Raw genomic sequence first — 27,545 nt, forward strand, 5'->3', positions numbered from 1 at the left:
GTTGGAAATAATGAGAAATACAATTTTCTAGTTGACAGATTTTTCTTTTCTTTCATAGAAATTAAAATAATTGAGCTAAAAATGCAAGTATAAGATGGCTTTTTATTAGAGTATTTGCAAAAGTTATAATTTTTGGTTGCCGCGTGTTCTTATGCCTTTAACTCCTTTTTCCTGACCTCTAGGACAACATTTTTATCATTTACGACCTTTTAATCTTGTGAAACTAGGTTCATTTTTGCCAGACTTGATCACTCCCCGCTTCAGACAAAATAAATACCCATGAGAAATTTCAGACAACAGCAAAAAGTTCTAAATATTTTTCAACTGATATCATATCTGCAAAAATTACATGCAATTTCAGGCTAACTCACGGCAAGATAAGAGGTATCAGTGTGTCAGAAAAAAAAAAGAACTGATATTATTATTATCATCATCGTCTGGAGACGTCTAATCATACTGATTGTTGGCCGCTGGTCCTTTTTTCTTTTTTTTTTGAAAATTACAGTGAACACTGAAATATAAGTTCTTTCTAAATGTGAACTTCGAGCTTAATTATCTCAAGTTCTATAATAAATATGAAACATTTGTCAAGTGATAAAGTGTTGGTGATATTATGAAAAACATGCAATCAATCGAACATATTTTGTTATCTCATATAAACATTCACATAATTCAGCTTGAAGCGTACGTATAGGGTGACCTTCTATTACAGTAAATTTTGCAATGTACCGTGCCAAAATTTTTCCGGAATTTTCTTGATCTGTATACTTGTAACTGGCCGGGCCGGACTTTGTTCCGAATTTCGAAGGCCCGGCCCGGCCGGGAACGTCATTTCACAAGATTTGAAAATTTCAAAAAACACATAAGGGGGGACCCTTAAATGATTTTTTTTTGATCGAAAATTTTTTTTCGAGTTTTTTCGATCTTTTTAGATCGAACAGACAAACAATCCAAAAACAAAAAAAATTGAGAAAATTATATTGAGAGCTCAAAATGTGGCCCGAAAATACAGAAATTTTAATACTTTCCGGGCTGTGCCCGGGCCTTGAAAATTTCCTCAGGCCCGCCGGCCCGGCCCGGAATTTTACAAGTACGTTGACCTGGGTTTCCAGTATTCTGTTTTTTTTTTGAATTTTTTGCAATGAAACAATATCTTTCCGACAAAAATTTCGGAAAAGAAGCCAAAAATGTGAATTTCGGAGAGTTCTTCTGGATACTAAACACGGAAAAACTGGTAAAAAATGTTCTCTCAATTGAATTAACACTTCAAAAAAAATCAAAATAGACGGTCTATACACTCGCTTTATATTTAATTATCTAAATTTCTATAGGAGATATCAAAAGCGTGTCAACTGATAAAATTTTTATGATGATATTACAAACATTTCATCAGCCGAAACATGTTTTTCAATTTCTCATAAAAATTGAGATAATTGAGCTCAAAGTGTACTCACAGCTGGGTCTTCTATTAGAATGTTTACAGGATTTTTTTTTCGGATTTTTGATCTTTTGGTTTTTCCGTTCAGGAAGTTGTACATGTTTTTTAAGTTAGATAATAATCATAAAAATGTTCTTTTTTTCATTGGGCTTTGATTTCCATACCGACTTGATTGAAAGCAAAAAATCGAGAAAAGCGGCAATAAATGAGGCTTATTACCATACTCATCAGCTCTATTTGTCATTTGTTTTTTTTTCGTCGTTTTGCTCACTGAAGATTGAAAAACAGAGTGTATTTCCATTTTTTCGGCTGTAGTTATTTTTCTAGATTAGCATGATTTTTCAGTAATTCTAACCCACAAAAAGCTCTGGTGACTATGCACTCTGTGCTTTTTATTCTGCATAGAATTTTTTTTCTTCAGATTTATATGACGAAAGGAAGTGCGTCAATCGTTCAGGTTGACATAACAGTTTTTGAAGTTTGGAAGAATATTTCAATGCGCAAAAACATGGAAAAAATGTTCTGGTGTGCGATTTTTATTTTTTTTTCTACGCATTTTCTTTTTAATTTCAGTATGAGCATACCAGTATCAAATAACCACTATTCTTTTTTGTTTTTGGTGATCGTCCCTGTTTTGATTGATTAAAAAACAATGATGTCTCTGAAAAAGTTGAAAGTTTGAGACTGAACTTATGAGGAATAAAAAGGAAAAAGTAATTATCTCTCCAAGCAGCAGATGAAAAAGAAGAGAGTCATTTTTAATTGTATTATGGTTTTGTTGAGCTCAATGTTGAAGAAATGGCGCATGCATTTTTCAAAAATTATAATTATCATTTTTAATACGTGAAATTTTCAATAAAAAAGTTTAAAGTCATTTTTGACCAATTAAAGATAGTGTCCGGTGGAGTTATTTCATTTTCATTCTGTTTAAAATTACGGCTCCGGGACGTTTCGTAGCTAGACGATTTGCAGCTGAGTCGTTTCGCAGCTTGGACGTTTCGCAGCCAGCCATTTCGCAGCCGCTATTGTCTCAAATCGACAAATCTCATGCTTAAAGTATATTTTTCTCGTATTTTCTTGACTAATTATCTATTATTTTTTATTCTTAATAGTGTTTGGGGGGGGGGGGGGGGAAATACACATATTTAGAGAAAATAACTAAAAAATAACACAAAAATGTGATTATGTGTATTTCTGATAGCTAATAGAAAATCGATGCCTCGAAATTGATAAATGCTATTAAGAATGAAAAATAACAGATAATTAATCAAGAAAATACGAGAAAAATATACTTTAAGCATGAGATTTGTCGATTTGAGACAATAGCGGCTGCGAAACGTCCTGGCTGCGAAACGCGCGGCTGCGAATCGTCTCGCTACGAAACGTCCCGGAGCCAAAATTACATCTATATTCATATTTTAATAATAAAAACATTTCAAAATAATCCTTGAAAAAAATGAGTCTTTCCAGAATTATAGAGGTCTTTAGGATTCGGCTTGAAATGCGGATTTATGATTTTTTTTTAAATTTCAGTGCTTTCAATAGGTTTGTGTTTTTGAAAATCTGTGAGTGCAGTTTCATCCCAAATGTGCAATACCCCTGGAACCAAATTTTGGGTGTTCTACAATTTTTCGATCCCCAAGTACTTTACTTTTTTAGTCAGCTAAATAAAACTTTGCAGCTTTTATTAGGTTGACGGGAAGTAACTGTCCATCTTTTTATTAGTAAGTAAAACAAAAAGAAGATTAATCCAAGATTGACATTATGCACCGTCGTGGTCCACAACATTTTGGCAATGTTTAGGTGACTTGTGTGTACCATCTCTCCAAAAGTAAGCTGCCCACGAATCAAAGTATTCCTCCAGTCCATTTTTTCTCACTGTAAAATGAATACTTTGATTCGCGGCTAGCTGGATTTTAGAGGTATGGTATTCACAAGTTATCTGAATGTTGACAACATGTTGTGAAACACGACGGTGCGGGGGTACGACGAATTCGAACGCTTCCGAAATCGAACGCGACAAAGCCGAACATGTATCAAAACAGAACAGGAGCAGAATCGAACTGTGCGAAACTCGAACTGTGTCGGAGTTGAACTGTCCCAAATTGGAACGCTGTTAGTCGGGACGCGCTAGCATTTTTCTTCAAATTAGTGACTTTTTTCTCCAGAAAACTTAAAAAATATATACAAATCATTCTCAGGGCAGTTTTATTAGAAACAAAAACAACAAAAAACAATTTTTCTCGAGGAAACAATCAAATTTTGCTGGGAAAAAAATTTAAAAAAAAAAAAATGCAAGCGCGCCCCGTGGCTAACAGCGTTCCAATTTGGGACAGTTCGACTCCGACACTGTTCGAGTTGCGCACAGTTCAATTCTGCTCCTGTTCTGTTTCGATACATGTTCGGCTTTGGGTCGCGTTCGATTTTGGAAGCGTTTGAATTCGTCGTCCCCCCGACGGTGCATACTGCTAATCTTGGCTTAATCCGATTTTTGTATTATTCACAAATATAACAAGGGAAGTCACTTTCCTTCCAACCTAATCTAATAAATTGAAATTTTCTTCGCATGTTTTACCTGAAAATAATTTTTAGTTGCAAGCATTTTTATCATTTTCAAAAGTATTTTTAAAGATTTTCACGTTTTTTTCGACTTTTCAAATCATCGTTTGTCTTCCTTTTTGAGCATTTTGTGATACTGGACCGAACATTTTGAAGAAAACGGGTATTTAGCACATAGAATATCATATTTGAAAGTTTATTTAGGAACTGAACAATATATACTTTTTTCCGGACGCCACCTTTGATTTTCTATTTTTTGTTCTTACATGAAAAACAGAACAATACTTGCCTGAAATAAATCAACCTGACTTCCTTACCTAAAAACAATAACAATTACTTTTCTTTGAGAGTATCCGTTCACAATGTTATCTGAATATTAAATCCAGCTGTTTTATGATATCTGTTCTCTCGCACACCCATAAATTATTCCAGATCACAAACTGACGCAATTACCTAATTTTTCTGCATTGTGTGCTTTTATGTTTCACCTGTGAACTCGGGGAAGAAACAAAACTTTTGGTAAAAGTTTCAAAATCTGATGTGTTTAGTGTGTGTGGCATGTGCGAATTCTTTTCCATGTGACTTCACATTTTCTCATACACTTCTTATACACTTCCCTGTGTTTCCATTGCAAATATGGTTTAGCTATCTTCAAGCTTTTGAACTTTTCCCTAACATTTTTTTAACATTCAAAAACTAAAAAAGTTTCAAATAATTCAGATTACGTTGTGTGCACTTTTATTACGTAGACTAAAGAGTGCAACAAAATGCAACATTTCGATTCGAATGAAACGGGAAACTAGACACAATTTTTTCTGTCTGGAGATAATATCCATTTCGGTTTTAGCTCTTTTCCTATTCATCCATTATTCCTTCATCATAATGGCTTGTCTAGTCGGATTGGAGACTGGTTGACCTTCAAAACCGATGAAGCTTCGTCAACCGTTTTGTTCTCACCGAATTTATTATTCTCACAGTTTTTGAAGTTTTGGTCTAGGAGCCCTGGAACACGTTAAAATAAATTGAATTAACAAATTAGTTAATTAATCTTTTCTGATTTTCTCGAACACTTCCTCAATAAAACACAACCTTTAACACCAATTGTCATCTAATATGCTCATTGATCATATTCAGGAGCACATCATTTCCCTCCGAACGGTGTCTGTGTTTACGCGCCAGGGTGTCTTGGTTTTCTCGTTTTAATCGGTAATAATATGTCCCTCCCAGCCGACTACTACCTCCCAGTCTAGCATGTTTTCTGAGTCCTAGACTAATTCCGGTGCGTCTCCCCGTCTGTCTCTCCGGATGTATAGGAATAGCGAATTACAAATTTTGTCGAAATATATCCCAATTCTCACGTCCAGACGAAAAATCTGATAATTTGGAACTGTTTGCTAGATGATATAAGGCTCACTTCTTCAAAAAAAAACTCGTTGTTCGATTTTTTGTTGTTTCCGGAAAATTCAAAATTCAAAAATCTGCTAGCACTACCATAAATTAATTTTTTTAGAATTTCATATTATTTGAAACCGTAAGTAAAAAAAATTTGAAAACATTTCGACAGTTTTCATACCATATTTTCAACAAGTTTCGTCTAATTCATTTTTCCAGACAAATTTTTGTTTTAACCCAAACAAGTTTGAATGGAAGTTGTCAGCGATACCAATTTCCCGGTCCTGGACATCTAATCTTGATATTTTTGCCAATCAATCTTGTGTTTTCCTGATTCTGTGTTCACCGGAAGTCATTTTTTCTGATTTTTTATATATTGAAGATGATTGAAGAAAAAACGATTTTTTCGATCTAGCCAGAAATGGCGCACTGTAATTTATGAAAAATTGAACCCAGTTTTTTTGAACTCTATAAAACGGAATTCATCTATCGGTCACTAGTTAATTGAAGGCAACGACCGCGTAGTTCAATAGGTTACCAACATTTTAAGACAGATTTTTGGGGAATATACAGTGTCGGCCAATAAAATATACAACCTATTTTTCCACTTGATTTTTGGACATTTTCACCATTTCATGAGTCTGAATATCGGCGGGTTCCGATGGCTTTGAGAAGTGTAAGGTTTAAAATCGAATAGTTACAAATTTGGAAGTCGCAGAACTTTTTGAAAATTTCTAGTTTTTTAGCTATTTGCCGATTTCTGAAAGACTTTTTCCGGACTGTTTCAGTTTAGGTTTGTCTAACTCTGCAAAAACCAGAGAAATGAGCTTCAGACTCTGAAAATGATGAAAATGAAGCTGAACTGAGAAATGCGTTTCAATATACCGGTACTGTATGCATTTCTTTGGAGTAGTTGAATTTCTGGATGAACATCCAAAAACTCCTAGATCTTTTTTCCTTTAATGATCAGTTTTCGCGAGGACTGAAAAGCTCCCGATATCACGGTTAACAACGTTTGGTTATGTTTATTTCTTTTCCATCATTTTTGAAATTTCTGAGAATTTTTTTTGTTATAAAATCGGGTTATGACTCCATTTCGGCTTGTCGTCAGCCCAAGTTTAAACGATTAGTTTATATAAGTAGGTCGATTTGAATCGTTTCAACCTGACTCATTCCTAAACAACAAATATTGTGAGCCAGTCCACCCGAATCCCAAAAAAACAATCTTGATCCTGACTCGCTCACTTCAATCCTTCAATTTCTAACCCTCTCAAAACAGATTCTACAAGTCAGAACCATGAACTCAAAATTTTCGTATTTGTTATATTTTTTTCCTTTTCCTCTAAGTACTTGTTTTCCCATGACGCGTCGCGCAAAACTGATAGCTCAAAAATTGCATTTAAATTTATTCCAAGTTCTCATTGCGAATTTCAAAGTTCGAACTGAATAATTAACCCAAAGAAAAAAAGCGCTATCACCAAAACGATCAGAGCGTGAGATTTGTCCTCCTCTGACGTAGTGGGATGCTGCAAAAACTTGTATTAGATGATGAGAGAAAGATGAGAGAGCAGGAGGAAAAGAGGTAATCTTGCCTAAAAATAAACACAACCGAGGCAATCTGATCCGTAATTTCGAATAAACAACAAGTACGTCGACATGATACAGAATATTCCCTCATTTTTTGCAACACGTCACTTGAAAGTGATAGGAGTTCAAGTGTTCCAAAAATGATTCTATAAAAATGTGTTTTAATAAAGAAGAGGATTTTCCCGGAAATTTTTAGCAGGTTTCATCTTACCGTAAAGTAATTTAAAGAATCCTTCGAAAAAAAACGCTTCAGCCTGTACTATTGTTTGTTCGAAAAGTGCTTGTCCGTCAGCTATCATTTGAATAGATCTTTTAAGACATTTGTTTTGTATGGCAAAACATTCGTTCAGAAACGAGGACTTGATTGAATCCAGTAATTCAAAAAGTTGAAAAATATTCTTTTCAAAATTTTCTGTGAATTTTAACACTTGTCCCAGTACAATTTGTGAGTATCATCCCTCCAAAATCCAGCTGGCCGTAAATCAAAGTATTCCTTCAGTTCAGTTTTTCCTGATAAATAGTGTGAAACCCCTTACCCTTTAGATTGTATATCTCCGAATAACCAATAATCTGAATACGCCAATTTGGAACTATAAGTAGGTGAAGGAGCACCGTCCCAAGCGCCTAAGATCTGTCTTGACTTTCGCTAAAAACGCGAAACCTCATTTTCACGGGAAGTCACGTCGTACCTCATCCGTTTTGGTTTTAACACTAACAATGAGAAAAAAATGGTCTGCATGAATACTTTGATTTGCGGTGGTCCACATTTGTCAAATAGAATTTTTTTTTCAATTGCCCATTTCAAATCCTTCTTCGAATATCTTCCACCACATTGACGATTCCCAATTTTCAATTAAAATCGTATAGCGAAAGGAAATATAATTTTTTGAGGCATTAGTATCCACGCACCCTAATTTTCTCTTGTTCCCAAAAGAAACGAAACGTTCCCAAAAGAAACGGAACGAAACGGAACCCACCGTGAAGCCATGATCCTAATTGATCCTAATTTTCTAAAAAAATTATTTTTAGATTTGAAATAAGTTTGGGTTTCCCGGACTAATGATCCTGAGAAGCGGCAATGCTTCGATCAAATATGTGTGGGAGTGATCTCAGACTTCATTTATGAAAATTTTCAAAACTTAGGTTTTACACATAAAACTTTTTAATATATTATACTTTTAGGTTTTCTTTCCTCCTTCGATTCATAATTAAACCCTGCAAACCCACCCCAAACTTAGAAACTTGTTTGTTGAGAATGCACGAGGTCCCTTTATCTGACTTTTTGCGCTCTCATTCCACCCTCAACTCTTTAGAAATTTCCTTACTGGAAGAAGAACTCAAGTGCCTCAGATCCACTTAAACGTTAATTTCGAAAAATTGAGAAACCTGAGATTTCTCTATATTCCAAGTTCAAAGAAGTCCTATAGTTTTGAAAAATGAGAAAACGTAGCCAGTGGAGCATGAAGCGAGACACGTAATAACTGAAGAGGCACAGGACGGCACCATTGATAAAATCGTGAGATTAGAGCCTTAATCTACATTCCTCGAATTTTGTCCATTGTTTCCCCCATTCCCATTTCTTGCTAAACACATCATTGTCAGCATTCTAAGGATACTCACGTAGTGATGTTTTTTCTATACCTCCCCGAACCAAAATAAAACTTTCCCACCCTATCAATCTCCAGAAACGTCGAGAAACTAATCGCATGAGTATAAATATTCTCTAGATAAACTGAATTTGTGCATTTTGCTTTGTTGACACGTATTTCGTTCTATTCCGTGAGTCAAAATCGTTTCGGATAAGTTGGGGATAATTCCAAGATTTGATATTGAGAAGGATAAGAGTTACGAGAAAAACTGAAACGTGCCTTAACTGCGTTGGCGAGTTTGTTTTTTGTTAGTCAAATTTGAAGATCTTCGTAAAGTCTTTTTGTGTTTTCCCAAATGTATCTGTCAGAGTTTATGATTGTGAGAAACCAATTACCGTGAAACCTGTAATAGAAGGGCCCAGACACTGTCAAATTTGAGCTAGGGATGTTCGGAACAGAATTCGGAATTTCGAAAACTTCCGAAAAAAAATTCGGAATCAAATTCCGGTCAAAATATTTCCAAAGATTTTTTTCGGAATCAAACTCCGGTTGGAATTTTTCCGAAGCGTTTTTTTTTTTTGGAAAAAGAAATTTTTGGACTACGGTATGTCGCGAAAAAACTGCTTGCGGGCAGATATACATTCAATTTTTTGCGTTTTCACGACTTTTCAGAATCTTTCCGTCAATTATCTCCTAATTTCGGCGTTTTGTGATGGAAAAATGGAATTTCTACTTTAAAATTGGAATTTTTCAACATTCCGAAATTTTTCAAATCGGAAAATTCCGAAATTCCAAAAATTTCAAAATCGGAATATTCCGAAATTCCGAAATTTAAAAATCGGAATTTTCGACATTCCGAAAAATCCCGAAAAGGTCATTCCGAAAATCCCTGGTTTGAGCTCAATTATCTCGGTTTTTGTGAGAAAAATCTGTCAATTAAATAAATGTGGCTGATATCATAATGAATACTTTATCAGTTGAACATTTTTTGATTTCATTCAAAGAAACTGAGATAATTGAACTCGAAGTGTGCATATGATGCCTGCTCGAGCTGTGATTTTTCAAACATCTAGGATAGTAATACTGATTCGAATTTTTGAAAAGTTCATGTTAACACATTTAGAACACGAAAAATGTACTCACTTCCTCTTCCTTTTTGACTCATCCATCACATGGAATTTAGAATGATCTGAAACAAATTTTTTCGAGGAATCCCCCCCTCCTTTTCATGTTTTGGTGGAGGGTGCAAACTTTCTTCTCTCTCTCATACATTTCATCTTGATTCCGACTTCCCCTTGAATTTGAAATTTCCACAGATGACATTATTACATAGAACATTTTTCCGATTTTCTCTTAACTCTAGACCAGATCTTTTCTGTTTTAATTGTCCCTCTCTTTTTTGACGTTCCCAAGAAAGTTTGGAGGCATATATCTTATGGAAAAAGTGTGACAAGACAAGTGTAGCGAGAATGTTTTGTAGAAATTTTTGTAGAAATTTTTCAATTTTTTTCTCCGGATATTAATCCTTGTGAATTTTGAATTTATAGTTTATATAACTGTTTTTGCCGCTGATTACGATCCTCTGGAGCCCGCATGATCCTTCTTTCTAGTAAAAAGTGAAATATCAAAATTTTTGAGAAAACAAAAATAAATATAGAATTCTTCGAGCCGGAAAAGTTCATCGAGAATTCTTTTTTTCGTTTGACTCATCAGTCTCGAGACAGCAAACCGCGTGAGTAATTATCGTCTAAATAGCCTTGGAGCATTTCTCTTCGAAGCATCAAATTTTGCATTACTTGCAATTTCAGCCCGCCCGAACGTTACTGAGTATGTCTACAAATCCGTTAGCTCCTATTTCTTTTTCATATCTCAGAAAGAAGAAGACGAAAGGGGTTAAACCCCCAAAAATTTAATTAAAGTGCTGTGGGTAAATAAAAATGGAAGCTTCCGGGGTGCTTTTGGTTTTCAAAATATTTTTTGCAAGCACTTTTGACTGGACATTTGATTTTTTTTTACAAATTTCTCATTTCTTGTCCATGCATCAAAACAAGTTTTGTACTTTCAAATTGGTTTTGATAAATCCATCTTTTTTACATCGTCAATAAATATCTATTGCGTGAGATAGATGAGAAAGTTAATTGACTCGATTTGCTAGATTTTTCTTATAGATGCCAATTAGTAACTGCAAAAAAGGTATGCGTAGGAGGAAAAAAAAATGCAATCTGACACTAAAAATGTGAGAGTCTTGTTATAGCCCTTCCCCTATTGCTCATCCAATTTTGGCATCGGTTTTCTAGGACACTTGATTCTGAAAATCATCTGACTTTACGATTTTTTCATGTCTGATCTATTTTGTTTTTATTAAGAATACTAGAAAACTGTGTTGCCTAGTAAATATCTGAAAACCGCTTATATTCTTTTCGGTTTAAATTTGTACAGCGACCTCTACGGAAATGAATTTATATAAATTTCGATTTTTTATTTGAAAACACGGAATTCTGAAAATTGCGACCGGAAATTTCCGATTCTTTGTCGGATTTATAGAAATTTGGACTACGATGAATGAAAGGGGTAAAAATTTTCTTTAAGCGTATCAAGGGACACGAATACTTTCAATTTTTTGATGTTTTTGGATTCTGTCAATTTTAAACCGATTTATAGAGCTTTTGTTATAGGAACACCCAATTTTTTTGGAGCGGATTATTCCATAATTTTTGATATTCCAAAAAATTCCAAAATGGCCATTCCGAACTTTCCTGATTTAATACGAAAATTCCGAATTTTCTCAAAAACTGATATTCTGAATTATTCAAACTGTTCCAGCTATATTGTTTGATCTCAAGAAGTGACAAACAATAGACGTCAACCAGCGTTTTTTCACCTGTGTTTTGTAAAATCAGTATGATATTGACTTAGGTTTTCGAGCTTTGTCAGACAGATCTCTTTTCCATTCTCCAGCCTTTTACCCCATTTCGAATGAGTCGCTCGTGACTTTTAGGAACAATTACTCTAATTGTTTCAATTAAAACGAGAAACTCATTTTCTCTCATTATTCATCACACGTACTTTTTGTGTACTTCTAGATAAACTACTCAAATACTACAAAACGTTTTTAATTCCCTAGTTAGTTTTGGGTTCAAAAACTTTATTTTGAGCAAGCTCAGACTGATCGAACTGATAAGAGGACGATAAAGAAACTGGATGTATTAAGAAAAGGATGAATTTGAAGCTAAGCTCAAAAACCAAAAAAATTTTCCATTAGAACTAGAATACTCAAAAGAAATTCTTTGCATGAAAATGACATCAGATGGGTTGCTATAAATATTTTTATCTACATAAATATTCAGAATAATGTTCCAAAATCTTGTTTTCGTATCTCTCATTCTGTCACGTACTAATACTAAATTATTAGGAAATTCCCGACTCTTTAGGCATCACCCAGGACACTCACGAATTTCCGAAATTGTACTTGCCAGTAGATGTCTGCACACACACACACACATGAATCCTCTCAATTTCCTTCTCCTTCCCTCTTTTTTTCTAACTAGCCTATCAATCACCAATTTTCTTTCTCTTTCCCTTTATTTTTTTCTGCCTTTTCTCCCGAATTTCGGGTGGTTTATAATCATCAAAGATGTCAGGGCAAAGGGTACTATAAAAGAACAAAAAGATTCTTAGAAAAGTGTAGAAAAGTGCTGCCGGAACGGAAAACGATCAGTTTTGTGGTTGTTGCGTTTTCTACCATAAGAGAGAAACCATTTTGGGTGATCTAAATGACAAACGACAGGTTGACAAAGGGAAAAAGAAGACCGAAACGGTCAATCTCGTGAGAAAGGAAACCCGATTTGCAACTGATACCGTATCCCTACCCGCGCACTATAAATGTTCTGGTCTTGAACAGGTCAAACCCATAGTGTATCAAGAATTAGGTACGAAATCGTATTGTTTTGGTTTTCTGTAGAAGATTCAGAATTGAAATTAGAAAATCACTGTATTAGTCAGCGAATGGTTTGTACTTCTTATCAATTTATCTTCTTTATAGCACGAGGAAATCTTTTTACAGTAAGATATACAAAAACGTATTTTTCAGTAGATTTCCAGTTATCTCGGCCATTTTCCGTAGTCAGGATCTCGATTGTCAAGTTTTCAATAACTTTGAAAATTTTGGAGGGCTTAAAGCAGACCTAGATTGAGGAATTTACATTCACAGAACTTTTCGAAAATTCCTAGTTTATATATGTGCCGATTTCTAAAAAGCACCCTTTTTCACGTTTTCAGTACAAAGACAGGCCAAAAAAGATGTCTTTCAGAAATTGGCGAGTAGCTGAAAAGTTAGGAATTTTCAAAAACTTCTGCGAATTCAAAATTTTCCGTCTTGGTATGTTTTACACGCTTCGAAATTTTCAAAATGATCGGAAACCTGACAGCTGAAATCGAGACTCCCGAAAGTTACTGAAACTCAACTGAAAATATGTTTTTTCGGTAATAGATTACTGTAGACCAATATCAAATACAGAACTGTGATTCATTACTACTTTTCCATTTGATCTGTTCAGTTTCATCAACGTACTTCTCATGACCTCATTCTAAAAATTATTGTTTTCCACACCCTTTCAGCTATCCTAATCAGTCATTTTTAATGAGGACCGTATGATCAGATTTTGTGGATATTGCAAAAAAAATCTAATTTAGGTTTGTAGGATTCCAAGAAACCACTTCGTTATGCTCCTGATGTTCAGTGCAACTTGAACCGTGAAAATCTCCTTTCCTTTTCCTCAAATTCTTCCCGAATTCATCCCTCAAATTCTAATGATGTAATCTCTCACCCTCTTTTTTTTCTCTTCTCTCTCTCTCTCTTCTCTCCTCGCTCAAATCCCACGTCTTCCATAGTTCAAATCCATGTTGAGGAGACTCCACCCCTCTTTTTTTTTCTCTCCGCTTCTCATCCAAGGTTGCTCCTCCTCCAATTAATGTGGTGTCCCCACCCCCTTCCACTCATTCACCTTTCAAGTTCACTTTCTTTAAACTTTTATAGTTTTCTGTAAAACATTTTCTAGAACAATATGGAGGAGAATACTAATGCAACAGATTTCGAATGGCCTACTTTTGAATGGTGTTTCGATATGGAGATGTGGCTGCACACGATGGCCACACCTCAAAATGTGTCGACACAAATGAGAACCAAATATGCACACTACAAAACTTTTAGGTACGCTTTTTTGAGATTTTTTTTTGAGATTTTTGTGAGCTCTTCCTCTTTTTAATAGGATTTGTTCCATTTCTCTTCCTCGAAAAGTTGGAAAGCATAAGCTGTAAGACGGAAGTCAGGTTTAGCGTGTGAATCATGCCGCTTCCTCGGAAAAAGTAAAAATTTCTGACGATGAAGAAACTTAAATCCGGATAGGAAGTGACCTGCTTGGAACGAGAAAACTCGGCGTTTCCGCAAACACCTCAGTCTCAGAGATGTTTCTATTATCATGTTCCTCTTTCAGTTATCGCTATAATGGATTCTTCACATTAGTGCTGATTCTGCTCGGGCTTAGTGGAAGTTGCCTTCTTGTGAAACAGGTATGAGGACATGAGAAATGACTCATAATGTTTCTAGTTGCCCTTACAGATCTACAGCTCTCGGGTGTTTTCAAGACGGCTGGCTGTACATCTAGGGATGATTTGCTTCTGGGATATGTTGTATTTACTTTGCTGTCTTTGTAAGACTTACTGCAGAATGAGCAACAATTATAACATCTCAATTTCAGCAACCTACTGTATCCCATCACTGATCTACAGTGTTACCCCAATCTATGGACCTTTCTCTTACATTCTATTTTTCCTCCAACCCTTCGCATCTTTCTGTGTGTCATGCACAATTTGGCAAGTTTTTGCCATCACTCTAGAAAGATATCTGGCCGTCTCATCACCATTGGAACAGCGTACTCGGAAAGCAAAGTTCGGTGTCGGTTGGATTTGTGTGGGGATTACTATTGGTGCATTCATCCTCAATCTGCTACCGGTCCCGTTTGAAAACGAGCTTGTAAGAGTTTTCCCACTAATCCTTTGGTTAGAGATTATTTCTCTGATTTCTTGGAAAATTGAGGATTTATAGTGTTTCTTTGTTCCAGGTTGATTGTTTCGAAATGGGCGTTGATGATCAAGGCGCGCCAACGTTCAAGAATCATACCATGATGAAACCCTATTATGATGACAGGACTCGAATTTATAGATTTTGTAAGTCTACAGATTTTGTAGTACCCATTTTTTTGAGAATTGGTGTTCATTTCCAATTTTCCAGTGGTTCATTTCTTCCCGGACCTCCTATTTCGTGCCCCAACCCCAATCATAGTCATCGGAACATTGACAGTGCGTACTATCCAAGCATGCAGTCAGAGAAGCGTAGGAAACTTTCAAATCGGAATGAGAATGAATCGAAATATGCCACTCCGGTTGTCGGTAAGCATACTGTAACTCGCCCTCAGCCTTCTGCAATGTAGAATTTCCAGCTACTTAATTTCAAATTCATCCTATGTAACACCCTATACATGTTCAACACAATTCTACTAGAACTGTTGGAATATGGAAATATGGAGTAAGACATTTACAGTATCTTGCCATACTCAAAAACAATTTCAGAAACGGAGACTACGACGGCTATATCAATTCCTTCTACCTAACCGACGCTTCCAATATGCTTTTGGTCGTTCATAGTGCTACTAACTGGCTTCTCTTCTACAAATTCCCAAGCTGCAGAGTGAGTCCAGCTTGGTCAAATATACTTTTAGGAATGAGAAAATAAAAGAAAATAGAAGAAAAATGATCTGTCCCTTTGAAGATAATTAGCAATTTGTGTGGGGCTTCACTTTATCGGATGACGAGTCCTTGTCTCGTTTTTAGCGTTGTTTTTTGGTCTAGAGTCTAGTGATCATAATGATTCATGACGTTGCTTTTGTAGCGGTATATTTATAGGAAAAAAGCGTAGGAAAAAGAAAAAAAAATTGTATTTTATGATTGGCTAAACAATGATGTCCCATTTTCAGAAGAAGGATGTGGTGAGCATGACACTATCAACGTCCGTCAAATACAATTCTGTGAAAATCCGCATTGCTGAACACATTGGAAAGCAAATTAGTCCATTTGCCTCAACTCTTGGAGCTGATATAATTCATAAGCTTTGCGAAGACGTCCAGGAAGTCCGCAACATTGTTCATGGAGACTCACAAAAAGAGAGTGAGCAATACGAACAGGAAACCCTTGTTGGTGTTCAGTTCGGACAATTTGTCAAGGATGTGTTCCGATGGTTTGGTGATCGTAGCAGCCGTATTTCCAAGAAATTCATGTACAAGCAGTATTCGAGCGCCGCCAAGACCGGAAAACTAAACTTCAACCCGACTGATTGGAAAAACATCCGTATCATTGTCATAGATACTTTGGTGGCACATCTATTGGCACACGCCAAAGAAAACAATGGGAAAGCGAAACATCCTTATTCGCGAGAGGATATTGAAGAATGTGCAACACGAGTCTTCAATCATGTTCTCAGCGAGATGAAGAATGTTGCTTTATGTGCAAATGTTGAGGAAAGACAAAAAGTAAGAGGAATAACACTTCCTTGAAGGTTCAAACTAAATTTATTTCGCTTTTTCAGGGAAGGTCTGAACGTTTTGTGCGCTCCAATTCAACCACAACTGCTATGCCAATGTTCCGCGAGCCACCGAGGAAATCTCATTCCGTTTCTATGCGATTCCAATATTCTACCTCAGTGGACAGTGTTCAAATTTGTGAACAACAGAGTTTAATTAATAATGTCTAACTGTTTCAGTTGTTTTAATTTGTAATAATTTTTGCCCCCCCCCCCCCCCTGTAGATTTCAATCCCCGGTTCTTTTTTCTCATTTGCTTTAACCGTGTCCTTCGCCACTTTATACAAAAAATACGTTTTAAAGGGTCTTGATTTATTTTGTCCTTCCTTCACTGTCCAATTTGTTCCCCATGCCTTGGTTGAAAACTTTTATTTGTCATTCAGAAAATAAAATATTTGTTGAAAAAGAGTCAGAGGGGAAAAAAGAGATCACAAATACTTGATTTGGAAAGAAGAAGAGGAATCAACGGAATTAAAAAAAAAGAACTTTTGATCTTATTTAGTTTTATCCACCGGAGTCTTGGTGTATACCAGATAGTACCACCAGTAGAAGACGTTCCACACAAAGAATGCAAATGGAAATAGGTAGCGGCAAGATTTATCAATTTTCAATGCATGCCTCGAGTGGTTAGCGGAGATCTGCAACATTTTTTTCACTTATTCATTGCCGATTGTTATATTGCTAATCAAGAATCATTGGCCTACACGCTGTTGCGTTTGTACTTTTAACCGATTTTTGTGGTTTGGTAAAAAAATAGAAAAGAGGAGGTAACATTTGATATGGTTTTTGATTTCGATTTCTTCGATTTTTTCATACAGATTTTCCCCTGATTTTAGTCTTACTACCTAGATCATAAAATCATAAATCACTTAACTAAACTGCACTTCTCCTGACATCAAAACATCATTGCTCTATGTATCGGAAGTATAGGACACAAAACAGAAGACGATTTGTATTAACATGATTATGGTGTTGTTTTTTACAAGATTAAAAATTTTAAGCAGGATTGAAACGGTGATAGTTTTAAAGTGTGACTAATGCCTAGGGGGACAACAATTGTATTTCACGAACTACGAAATAAAAACGTCGATAGTGTTTTTTGGCGTACAGGGGTCTCGAGATTGAAAAATTCGCCTGAAAATTTCATTGAACCCCGTCTGTAGACAATACTCTACAACCATTCACTCTTACGCTAATTTCAATGTTCAAATTTTCGAAAAAAATTTAATAATTTTTCGGTATTTCGGAATATCCATGTTTCAAACTTGAAAACTTGTATAATATATTTTGGAAACTCAAAAAAAAATGAAGAAAACTAAAAGTAATTCTTATTGAAACCTGCTAGGCGCCTCTGGCATAGCGTAGTCCAAACAGCTAAAATTCCAAAAAAAAAAAGAAAAAATTCCGGTCAGAATTTTTGGAAATCCAGATTCTTTATCTCACATCCCTGGTTTCAAAAAGGGTCCCGATATTTTTTGGATTCTGAATTTCTGAAAACCTTCAAAGTTTCATTGAATTCCAATCTGTAGTTTTATACAACACTTTTCCAATTTCAGGTTTCACAATAAATCTAATTTATTGCTCATATGATCTCTCACAGGGATGTGTCATTCAAATTTAGATTACTAAAAATGTCGAATTTCTAATCTTCCTCATTCGAAAATTGCGATACATCAATCAGTAATGTCAACTGATCCAAACAAACACTTATCATCATCGTTATCAGAATTGTTTACCTCAAGAGCAAGCGCCTATTTGAAAGAATTCCTCTTCCTTGATGGATTTGTTGGGATTTGACAAGATAGAAATTGTCATTGTTCGCAGTGTGCAATTTTAAGCTGCTACGCAATTCGAATAAATCTCTTGGATTGTTACCAAAAACTTGACAGACAGATAAACAACAACGAGTGTTTTGCGTATATGGCTCCTGGTGTGTGTTGTGATAATTGGTAAATGTCGATGGGATTAGAGTTGGAGAAAACAACGAGTTTGTTATTTTTAGGTTTATTCGGGAAGTTCTGATTTTGGGATAAGGGGACATCGAAACCTTTTTGAAACTGATTGTGAACAACAGGGACATACATCAAACCTTGTTAGTAAATTTTTTAAAAATAAACAGAACTGACCATCTGATAAATTATCAGCTTCATACCTACAATACAATAATAAAGAGTTCATGGATATGAAATAGGCTTATTTATTCTCTAATCTTAGGTTTGGTTTAGGGGAAAAGGGCGACTTGTGCCCTGTACAAAAGAATAAGGTGTAATCGTGACTTTAGGGTTACATGAATGGGCTTATATACAAACGGGGAATAAATGGAATTTGGGGCGGGGTTACAGAAATGCTGACAAATAGATAATGGAAAATGAGGAATTTAATAAAAGATGGTGTAGATCTTGGAGAGCCGCTGCCTAGAGCTTCTGCAGCCGTGGGGGCGATGGGAATCGTCATTGGAATTCGGGATGATTCAGGGTTTAGAGACTGTAGAGGGACTGGAGGATTGGGAATCTCTATCTTGATCTCTTAGAGCCAATATGTCACATGTAAGAATGGTATTTCATGACTCTTCGGGCAAAGTCCAGAGAGAAAGGCACGTCGTGGCGCTAAGGAATCAGACTAGAAACAGTAGAACCGATTACATGGGAAACCGAGTAATAAGGGTCTTGCAGACCCTTACACCACCTTTAGCGAGGACCGTCCCTGGTCTTTTAATTAGGAAAAGTGAGCGGGCACCCGTTTTTGGCTACGGGGACTTGTTTGCAAGTGGAGTCTTACGAGGTCAGCGTGGGATGAAGGCCATATGGATGTGTCCGATTTTGAAGTCTGGTGGGGAGGCTTCTGGCCGGCGTGATGGCGTTGCGGAGAGCTCCATTGCTGCCGACGGGCCATGTGGTGGATCTCAAGCTGTTGGTGGTGTTGGGTTCTCCAGTTGGAACTTCGTTCTTCAGGCTAGTAATGAGTGCCTGGGAAAGGAATGGGATCTTCGCTCCTTCTGGCTCCGAACGAAAGCCGTGGTCGATTCTTTCCCGGTTTCCGGCTTGTGATAATTCAAACGTTTTTGTCTTGGAGTTGTTCTTTGGTGTAACGAACTTCACGTGCGCCGGTGGTGCCGGTTGTATAAGATCCTGTATGGTAGTGGGGCCGGTTCGCCGTGGGTTGTTCCTAAGAAAGCTTTGAGATTTGACAATGGATCCACATGGTTCAAGTTTTCCGGGGACATCTAGTGGAGGTGTATGTTTCGTTCCAGACAATGGGTTGTGGCGATCGGTGTGTTGCGGAGATCGTTTTTCTGCTGACCTAGCTTCCGGTAGAAGGTACGACTGCGACACGGACGATACTGCTACTGGGTGTCCAGTGTTCGACCTCCGGTTCGAAACATCGATGTATCCAGGATAAGATAGTGGAGAGTTCATTGTTAACGGTCCAATGGCGTTCCGAAGGGGTAAAGAAACGATCGACCTTCCACGGAGCATTTGTCGTGGAATCAAGTTGTGTATCTTTGGAGATCTTCGTCCTTGTTTGTTCGAGCAACGACTCCGGTGTATTCAAGGTCACCAGAAGACGTCAGGTTGTCGCAGGTTCGGTCGTTGTTTGCGCTCCGGCTTCCTAGTAGAGTGTCTGGGCTCAGGTGGGCCGAACTGGTTGCATTTGTAGAATCTTTGGCGCCGTTGGCCGTATGTTTGGCAAGAGAAGGTTCCGAGGGTGAAACGATGAGGAAAGAGTTGGGTTTTTGTGTGAATTTGTGGCGACTTTAGCCATAGAAAAGAAAGAGGAAAAGGTGGATGAATTTTGGAAGGTAAGTTAATGGCGAGGTTTGCCGGGAATGGTTCGGTTGAAGTTGTAAAGAAAATAAAATGTTCGGAGTTTTGATGGCGACGTTTGCCAAGAGTGCTACCAACTCTTGGAGAACGTTGCTCATGTCGCTGGCGTCTGTTTCGTTTTGGAGAGCCGCTGCCTAGAGTCTTGGAGAGGCGCTGCCTCATCTTGGAGAGCGGCTGCCTAGAGCTTCTGCAGCCGTGGGGGCGATGGGAATCGTCATTGGACTTCGGGATGATTCAGGGTTTAGAGACTGTAGAGGGACTGGAGGATTGGGAATCTCTCTTGATCTTGATCTCTTAGAGCCAATATGTCACATGTAAGAATGGTATTTCATGACTCTTGGGGCAAAGTCCAGAGAGAAAGGCACGTCGTGGCGCTAAGGAATCAGACTAGAAACAGTAGAACCGATTACATGGGAAACCGAGTAATAAGGGTCTTGCAGACCCTTACAAATAGATATGTCGAACCTTGAGTTTTTCTTTCAAAAATATTCAAAGTCCTAAAAAATGAGTCTAGAATATGTGACTGAAAACTTCAGAGTGTACGAAGCAAAACAATATATCCATTTTTTTAAATGACAACTTTTTGTACAAATTCAGCCAATCGAGATGTTTGGTCCACAGATTGCATAATTCCGATATCAGTTCTAATTCTGCTGTTTTCGGCCCTTTTAGTAACCAACTACCGTAAACACTCTGATAGAATCTCTCGAAAAAGGTCTACTTTGAACTCAACTATTTCAAATCCTGTGAAAGGTAGCAAAAATTCGTCAACTGTAATGGTCAACTCAACTGTAAATATCGGGGATATTATAAAGAATAATTTAATAGTTGAAAAGTTTTTGATACTTTCACAGGAAAAAAAAATAAATGAGTTTGAAACGTGAAAGTTTGCGTGGGCTTCTAACGGTATCTCCTCCGAAAAAATCCGCAAACTAATCGACCCATTACATTTTTGTTCAGTCATTTCTAATATTTTCAGAAGTATTGAAAAACTGCAGAATATTTTTTTAAGAACTCTAAAGTGGACTTTTTAAAATAGAAAAGTCAACATATGCCCACCACTATATACGATACCTTGTTAGCTGTTTTAGACGCAATCAGTCTAATAGAAAGCATCCCAAACCCTTGTGAGATGATTCTTCCAGAACGTTTACGATGACTAATTAGCCTTGAATAAACTCTTTCTGTTCATTACAGTACCTGGAAATACGTGGCAACCATCAAACTCTCATTCGCACTGTTTTGATTAAGACTCTTATCAATGTACTTTCTAGTACCATTGGCTCCATTTTTCTTTGGTTTTGTACTGAACTTTGTTTCCTCTGAAATCATTTTTTCAATCAGAACCGCAATCTCCATTGTTACCTGAACTTGAGTCGACGTCATCTTTGCGACAGGACACATTATCATAGATCGACATGGCCATTCCTGGAAAATGTCTGATTGAAATTGAATTTTAATCCCCCGCCGGCAAACAGAAAACGCTTATTCACCATCATCCTCTTTCGCATCGTAGTCAAACTCATTATCAATGAATTTGATTCTCTCGCTTAAAATATCCTGCACAGTGTCCGGCTTCCCATAGCTTCTTGGACTTTTCTCGGTCTTCAATCCTGAAAAAAAGTTGAATTTCCGAAATATGTCTCTAATGGCTTTGTTATTCTCTCTAATCACTCGTATTAGTCAAAAATGTATATACCAATTAGGCAAACACTCTAGTTATTAGTGATCAGATTATTTTTTAGTGGGGCGGAGGAGAATAATGGATTTTGAGATAGAATAAGGGATTATAAAACTAAAAGCAGTGCTTTTCGAGAAGGGGGGGGGGGTGGCTTTATGGATCTTGTGGAGATAAATAAGGTTAACTGAAGGACCGGAAGTTCAGAAAATCAGACGGGGTGGAAGGGTTAGTAGGGTTAGAAAAGAGTTAGGAAGAAACTGGAAAGTATTAAATATGGGTTTTTATATCGGAATTTAAGAGTCAAATTTCAAAGACATATCTAACACTTTTCAGGTCTTTCAAGACCACTGAAATTCACAACAGGTTCACAGAAAGTTAAACAAACGGATGACACTGGTTAGTACAACGAAAATCGGTGGGAATAGTAGGAGAGGTATGTAGACTGCCGGACAAGAAAATATCATATTTTGAGTATTTGAGTGAATAGTCAAAATTTTACTGGTTCTGTAGGATTTCATAGTTCAAAATTTTTCAATCGCTCTAAAAATTTAAAAGTTTGCTTAACAAGAATATAATCTTTTTAATTGACAATTTTTTGTCAATTTCCATCCTGGCGAAACATGCCGTTTTCAATTTTAAAAAAGTGCCAAAAATTCCAAAATTTGAACTAAAAAATGTTGTGCAACTTCAAAACCGCTTATCTAGCTTCATTGAATTTCTACAAAAAAGTTGTCAACTACAAAAATCAAGTTCTAATTTTGTTTAGTATACTCCGGAATTTTCAGAAAATTCGGAAAATTCTGGATATTCTTTGAATTTTAAAATTTGAGTAAAATTGAAACTTTGGAATTTGTTGAAGCCTTTTTCCTTGATGTTTGACATTGAAAAAACTGACAGGTTAGTCCATATACACCCACGAAATCAGAAAATGTTAGTACAGATGTTAGAAACAGCAATAGAAACAACCCATCAAACACGCTCGCTTTCTACACCTGTGTATCTGTGTCTATGAGGAGAAATCGCCTTGCCAGCCCCTTCAAAAATGTCTCCGAACATTGCGGAGAAGCTCTTACGTCCGTTCTCTGTCGAATAGGTACACCAATCGTCGGACATAGCCTCAACCACATTTCCGGCGGCTCCTCCTGCAATCCGCATGCTTTCCTTGATGCCGCGAACCAAATAGTCCCTTGCTGGAATTTTATTTGTTTTCCAAACTAAAAAAGGTGAATTTCTCTGAAAACTCAGTGTTGTTGTTTTTTTTTCCTTGCTCGTGCATGGACACACAAGTGACAAATATATAAAAGTGGAAACAAAAAGAGAGGGGAGCAGGGGAGAGTGCAAGAAACTATTTGGTTCGTGCGTGGTAACATTCTGGAAGACGATGAAAAAATAAGGCTTCGATCTGAAAATCATAAACTGATTGAAAGAATAGAGGCACAAACGTGTGACCGTGCACAACCGTTTTGAAATGTTGATTAGTTTTTCACTCAAACTTACTCCTCCCTGTCAATACCACACTTTGAATCTTCTTTGCCATACTATCAAACTTTTCCGACTTTCGCATGTAGCTATTTATAGTTGCAAACTCCAAAAGTGCACAAAAGACGAAGAACATACACGCTGAAAGAAGTGTTGGATAAGTCCCAAGTGGGAAGAAGCTGTTCTTTGATACCTCCGTACCACAAGTCGATGGCTTTCGCGTAACTCACTTGGGGCAGCCCGAACCGTAGTCCATTCCCCTAGAAACAAAGCAATATTTCATATTTGCAAAAGAGTGTTGAACAATTGAACTTACAAGAGTTGTCAAAGAGACAAGTGTTGTGAAACTGAGAGTAACTCGAGCTGGGACAGCTGGAAGATTTTTAAATGTTTTAAAGATGACTTTTGACCTTCTACCTCGTCTGTCAATCCAGAAAGAAACCCAAGAAATCATGACAATTAGTCCAGTAGGGATATACGATTGTACAAGATTGTACCCAATAGAACGGGATAGATATAGGTTGCCAGTAAGACAACTGAAGTCGTCTGAAATAAAGAAAACCTTTTAGGCCTTATGTACACGAAATGAGTTTCATTAGAATGAGTCATTCAAAAAAATTTGTAATGAAATTTTTTATGAATACTCTTTTGGAAATTGAACTTGTTGGCTTACATCAAAGGTACCGCATTTTTACCGTCTGAGCTGCTCGGTCAAAATGCCGTATTATTAAAAAAAAACAAATAAACCTACATTAACGCTCAATTTTCACGCCTAAATTTTTTTGTACCACCTTTCTTAAAAACTGAAAAAAATCTTTGAAACCAGAGGACTAAAAAATTCTAAGAACTGAAAGAAATTTTAAGGAGCAAAAGATATTCTAAGGCTCAAAAAATCTGTGGATCAAAAAAATTTGAAAACGGAAAAATTCTAAAGACCGAAAAAATTTCTAAGAACAAAGAGAAATTTGAAAACCAAAATAATCTGAGAACAAAAAAATTACAAGAACAAAAAAGAGCAAAAAAAATCTTACCTGACTTAAAGGAATCAGCAGTTAGTGCATATTGATATGAGCCATTACAGTATGCATTTGAGACATGTTCAATTTGAAATTCCGGCAGCCCGATCTCTTCGTTAAACCTTACAGGATTCTTATCAAACCATGTCACGTTGACTTGTTTGGCAATGTAAGCGTCTAAAATTTTCTAATTTTTCAATCAAAACAAAAACCTAAACGAAAAAAGAAAATTCTAGACTTACAACTCAAAACTCGAATCGAGCACAATTGCTGATCCATTGGATAGTATCTCAAATTCAAACTGCAGGCAACTGTCAATGTACATCTGCACGAATAGGCGACAGTTCCATCGGGTGCCACGAAAAGATTGAAATTGGGTACAGTAACTTCTTGAAAGCTAGCTTGACGAGCATTGGCAAAGTATAAATCGGGAAGCCTTCAAATTTTCGTTCTTTGACTCTTTCCCGTGTTTCAGACTCACCAAATCTGTTTTCGAATTTCATCATTGTTGATGAGCACATAGTTGGAAAAATTATGCGCCAGACGAGTGTCCTGCCACGACATGTAAACATATAAATCAACGTCAAACGACTGAAACATGATGAAATATGTGGAATAGGGAAAAGATAAATGAGTACCATTTCTGATGAGCGGAAGTTTCCTAAGCTTTCTAGATACATCCCAAGTTTGACACCAAGTGGAATTGAAGCATTTGCTGTTGGAGGTCGTGTGTTGGCTTGTTGGAGAAGATTGTAGATGTTCGGTTGGGTAAGAGGGAAGGTGGTGGATATGGAACAACTGGAAAAATGAGTATAAATAGAGTTGGAAGTACACAGGAACACAAAAACTTTCTGAAATCAATGTTTCCAAGAATTTCTGAATTTCCGAATTTCCGAATTTCTGAATTTCTAAATTTCTAAATTTCTAAATTTCTAAATTTCTAAATTTCTAAATTTCTGAATTTCTGAATTTCTGAATTTCTGAATTTCTGAATTTCTGAATTTCTGAATTTCTGAATTTCTGAATTTCTGAATTTCTGAATTTCTGAATTTCTGAATTTCTAAATTTCTAAATTTCTAAATTTCTAAATTTCTGAATTTCTGAATTTCTGAATTTCTGAATTTCTGAATTTCTGAATTTCTGAATTTCTGAATTTCTGAATTTCTGAATTTCTGAATTTCTGAATTTCTGAATTTCTGAATTTCTGAATTTCTGAATTTCTGAATTTCTGAATTTCTGAATTTCTGAATTTCTGAATTTCTGAATTTCTGAATTTCTGAATTTCTGAATTTCTGAATTTCTGAATTTCTGAATTTCTAAATTTCTGAATTTCTGAATTTCTGAATTTCTGAATTTCTGAATTTCTGAATTTCTGAATTTCTGAATTCCTGAATTTCTGAATTTCTGAATTTCTGAATTTCTGAATTTCTGAATTTCTGAATTTCTGAATTTCTGAATTTCTGAATTTCTGAATTTCTGAATTTCTGAATTTCTGAATTTCTGAATTTCTGAATTTCTGAATTTCTGAATTTCTGAATTTCTGAATTTCTGAATTTCTGAATTTCTGAATTTCTGAATTTCTGAATTTCTGAATTTCTGAATTTCGTGAATTTCTGAATTTCTGAATTTCTGAATTTCTGAATTTCTGAATTTCTGAATTTCTGAATTTCTGAATTTCTGAATTTCTGAATTTCTGAATTTCTGAATTTCTGAATTTCTGAATTTCTGAATTTCTGAATTTCTGAATTTCAACTTACAGTATCAAAAATATTCGAAGCGTTTGGAAGCTGGAAGCTGATTGTTGTTTCATCTCCTAATATCTGGAAACAAAAAAATTACTTCTCGAGAAAAACAAATGTCAAAAGCACAAAGGTTATGATCGCAAAACAATAGTGGCGGTCTGTTGTGAATGAGTTTGTTGGAATGGAAGTAAATACCATCAATTATTCCTTAAACAACCCACCACCACAACTGCCTCAAGCATACAATTTCATTACGAGAGTAGAGTGAGAGGGTTCGTCCCTTTTTTTATCCCATCTCGGAAACAGAGAGCCGTTCGCTAAGTTTTTATGGCAGTTTTTGGATGGGATTCCTATTTTTTCAGAGAAGGGGCACGAAAAAAGAAGGAAAGGAAAACAAAGGTCTACAAGAATCGTCTCAAAGAAATAAGAGTGCATGGCTCAAAGAACGTCTTTTTTTTTGTTGCAAGAGATAAAAAGAGCAATTCCCCAAAGATGTTGGTTTTTCAAGTTCATAAAACATGTAAAACTTTATGATCTTATAGAAAAGTCTCTCTTTTTATTCTGCAAAGTAAAACAAAAAAGGAGAAAGAATAAAGAAAAGAGATTATTATTCTATGAAGTCGGAAGGTGAACACAGGTGGGTTATTCTTTGTTTTTCTAGATTTTCATTGGGAGGTTGAGTCATATGCCACAAAGAAATGACTATATAAAAAACGATGGGTGGGAAGAAGAACGGAAATTGAAGAACATTTCTATAATGGAATCAAAAGTAAACGGATGAAGAAAAATAACTTATGCTCCGGAGCTGGGTCCTTCCAAATTTGATTTCTCAAGTTCTGGGGGTTTTTTGCTCTTGAGTCGAGAGTCTCGACCAAACAGAAATGGACCAAATAGTAGTAGTGGCCATCAAATGTTTATGTGGGGTCAAAATAAATTGCAGTTAGAGGGGAAAGAATAGGACAACAATTTCTAATTACAGGAAGACTACCAGGGGGTTGAAATTAGATACATACATATATATTTTTTTGGGAGTCACAAAACACAGATTCTAAATGAGCGGCTGGAATTCAGCCAAGTCCAGAGTGATCCGTTATAGACACACGATGGGCTCTCTAATTATGTACATATGGAATGATGCTAAAACTTGAAAACATCAGTTTCAGATAAATGAAGTGGAAGTCAACAAGGAAGGATTCTAGAATTTTTTGGGAGGATCTCAAGAAGCAAATTTTTGGTGTTTTATAATTACCGTATTTGTTCCAATAGCAGATTTCCCTATACGTGTGCTTTGAGCTCAATTATCTCGGTTCCTATGACAGATATAAAAAATTTGTCAACGTATAAAATATGAGTGATGTTGTGATAAATAATTTATCAGTTGCCCACATTTTGATATTTTTTGAAGTAACCGAGATAATTGAGCTCAAAGTGCTTGTAAAGGGTGGGCTTCCACTACTACTAGATCATTTAAGGTAGTTTTAACAGGGCAACTTCAATTTATGCCAGCTTTTTTTAAATTTTACATTTCAGACAATTTCTCAAAAATTTCTTCAAAAATTCAAATAAACCAAGAGTTGAAAAAATCGAAATGTTGACAAACTTTTT

At 36.2% G+C, this 27,545-nt stretch overlaps 3 protein-coding genes across 3 annotated transcripts; 1 reads left to right on the forward strand and 2 right to left on the reverse strand.

Moving 5' to 3' along the window:
• Positions 1 to 13,628: 13,628 nt before the first annotated feature.
• CBG17255 lies at positions 13,629 to 16,369 on the forward strand (the record flags this gene model as incomplete). The annotated part of the gene is made up of 10 exons (XM_002644197.1): positions 13,629 to 13,774; positions 14,058 to 14,133; positions 14,183 to 14,273; positions 14,322 to 14,596; positions 14,685 to 14,790; positions 14,855 to 15,012; positions 15,063 to 15,148; positions 15,193 to 15,310; positions 15,597 to 16,148; positions 16,205 to 16,369. 10 exons carry the CDS (start codon positions 13,629 to 13,631, stop codon positions 16,367 to 16,369), a joined length of 1,773 nt encoding a protein of 590 aa, XP_002644243.1.
• A 323-nt stretch (positions 16,370 to 16,692) lies between these two features.
• CBG27584 lies at positions 16,693 to 16,845 on the reverse strand (the record flags this gene model as incomplete). Its single annotated transcript, XM_045239299.1, has 1 exon — positions 16,693 to 16,845. One exon carries the CDS (start codon positions 16,843 to 16,845, stop codon positions 16,693 to 16,695), a length of 153 nt encoding a protein of 50 aa, XP_045099943.1.
• Positions 16,846 to 21,213: 4,368 nt separating this feature from the next.
• Positions 21,214 to 26,008, reverse strand: Cbr-lgc-41 (the record flags this gene model as incomplete). Its single annotated transcript, XM_045239300.1, has 13 exons — positions 21,214 to 21,344; positions 21,388 to 21,450; positions 21,516 to 21,635; positions 22,777 to 22,893; positions 23,201 to 23,323; positions 23,376 to 23,442; positions 23,499 to 23,554; positions 23,600 to 23,728; positions 24,214 to 24,375; positions 24,441 to 24,634; positions 24,680 to 24,789; positions 24,837 to 24,996; positions 25,956 to 26,008. The coding sequence occupies 13 exons, from the start codon at positions 26,006 to 26,008 to the stop codon at positions 21,214 to 21,216; spliced, it is 1,485 nt and encodes a 494-aa protein (XP_045096120.1).
• Positions 26,009 to 27,545: the final 1,537 nt, after the last annotated feature.

Source organism: Caenorhabditis briggsae (assembly GCF_000004555.2).
Source record: "Caenorhabditis briggsae complete genome, chrX, whole genome shotgun sequence".
NCBI lineage: Eukaryota > Metazoa > Nematoda > Chromadorea > Rhabditida > Rhabditidae > Caenorhabditis > Caenorhabditis briggsae.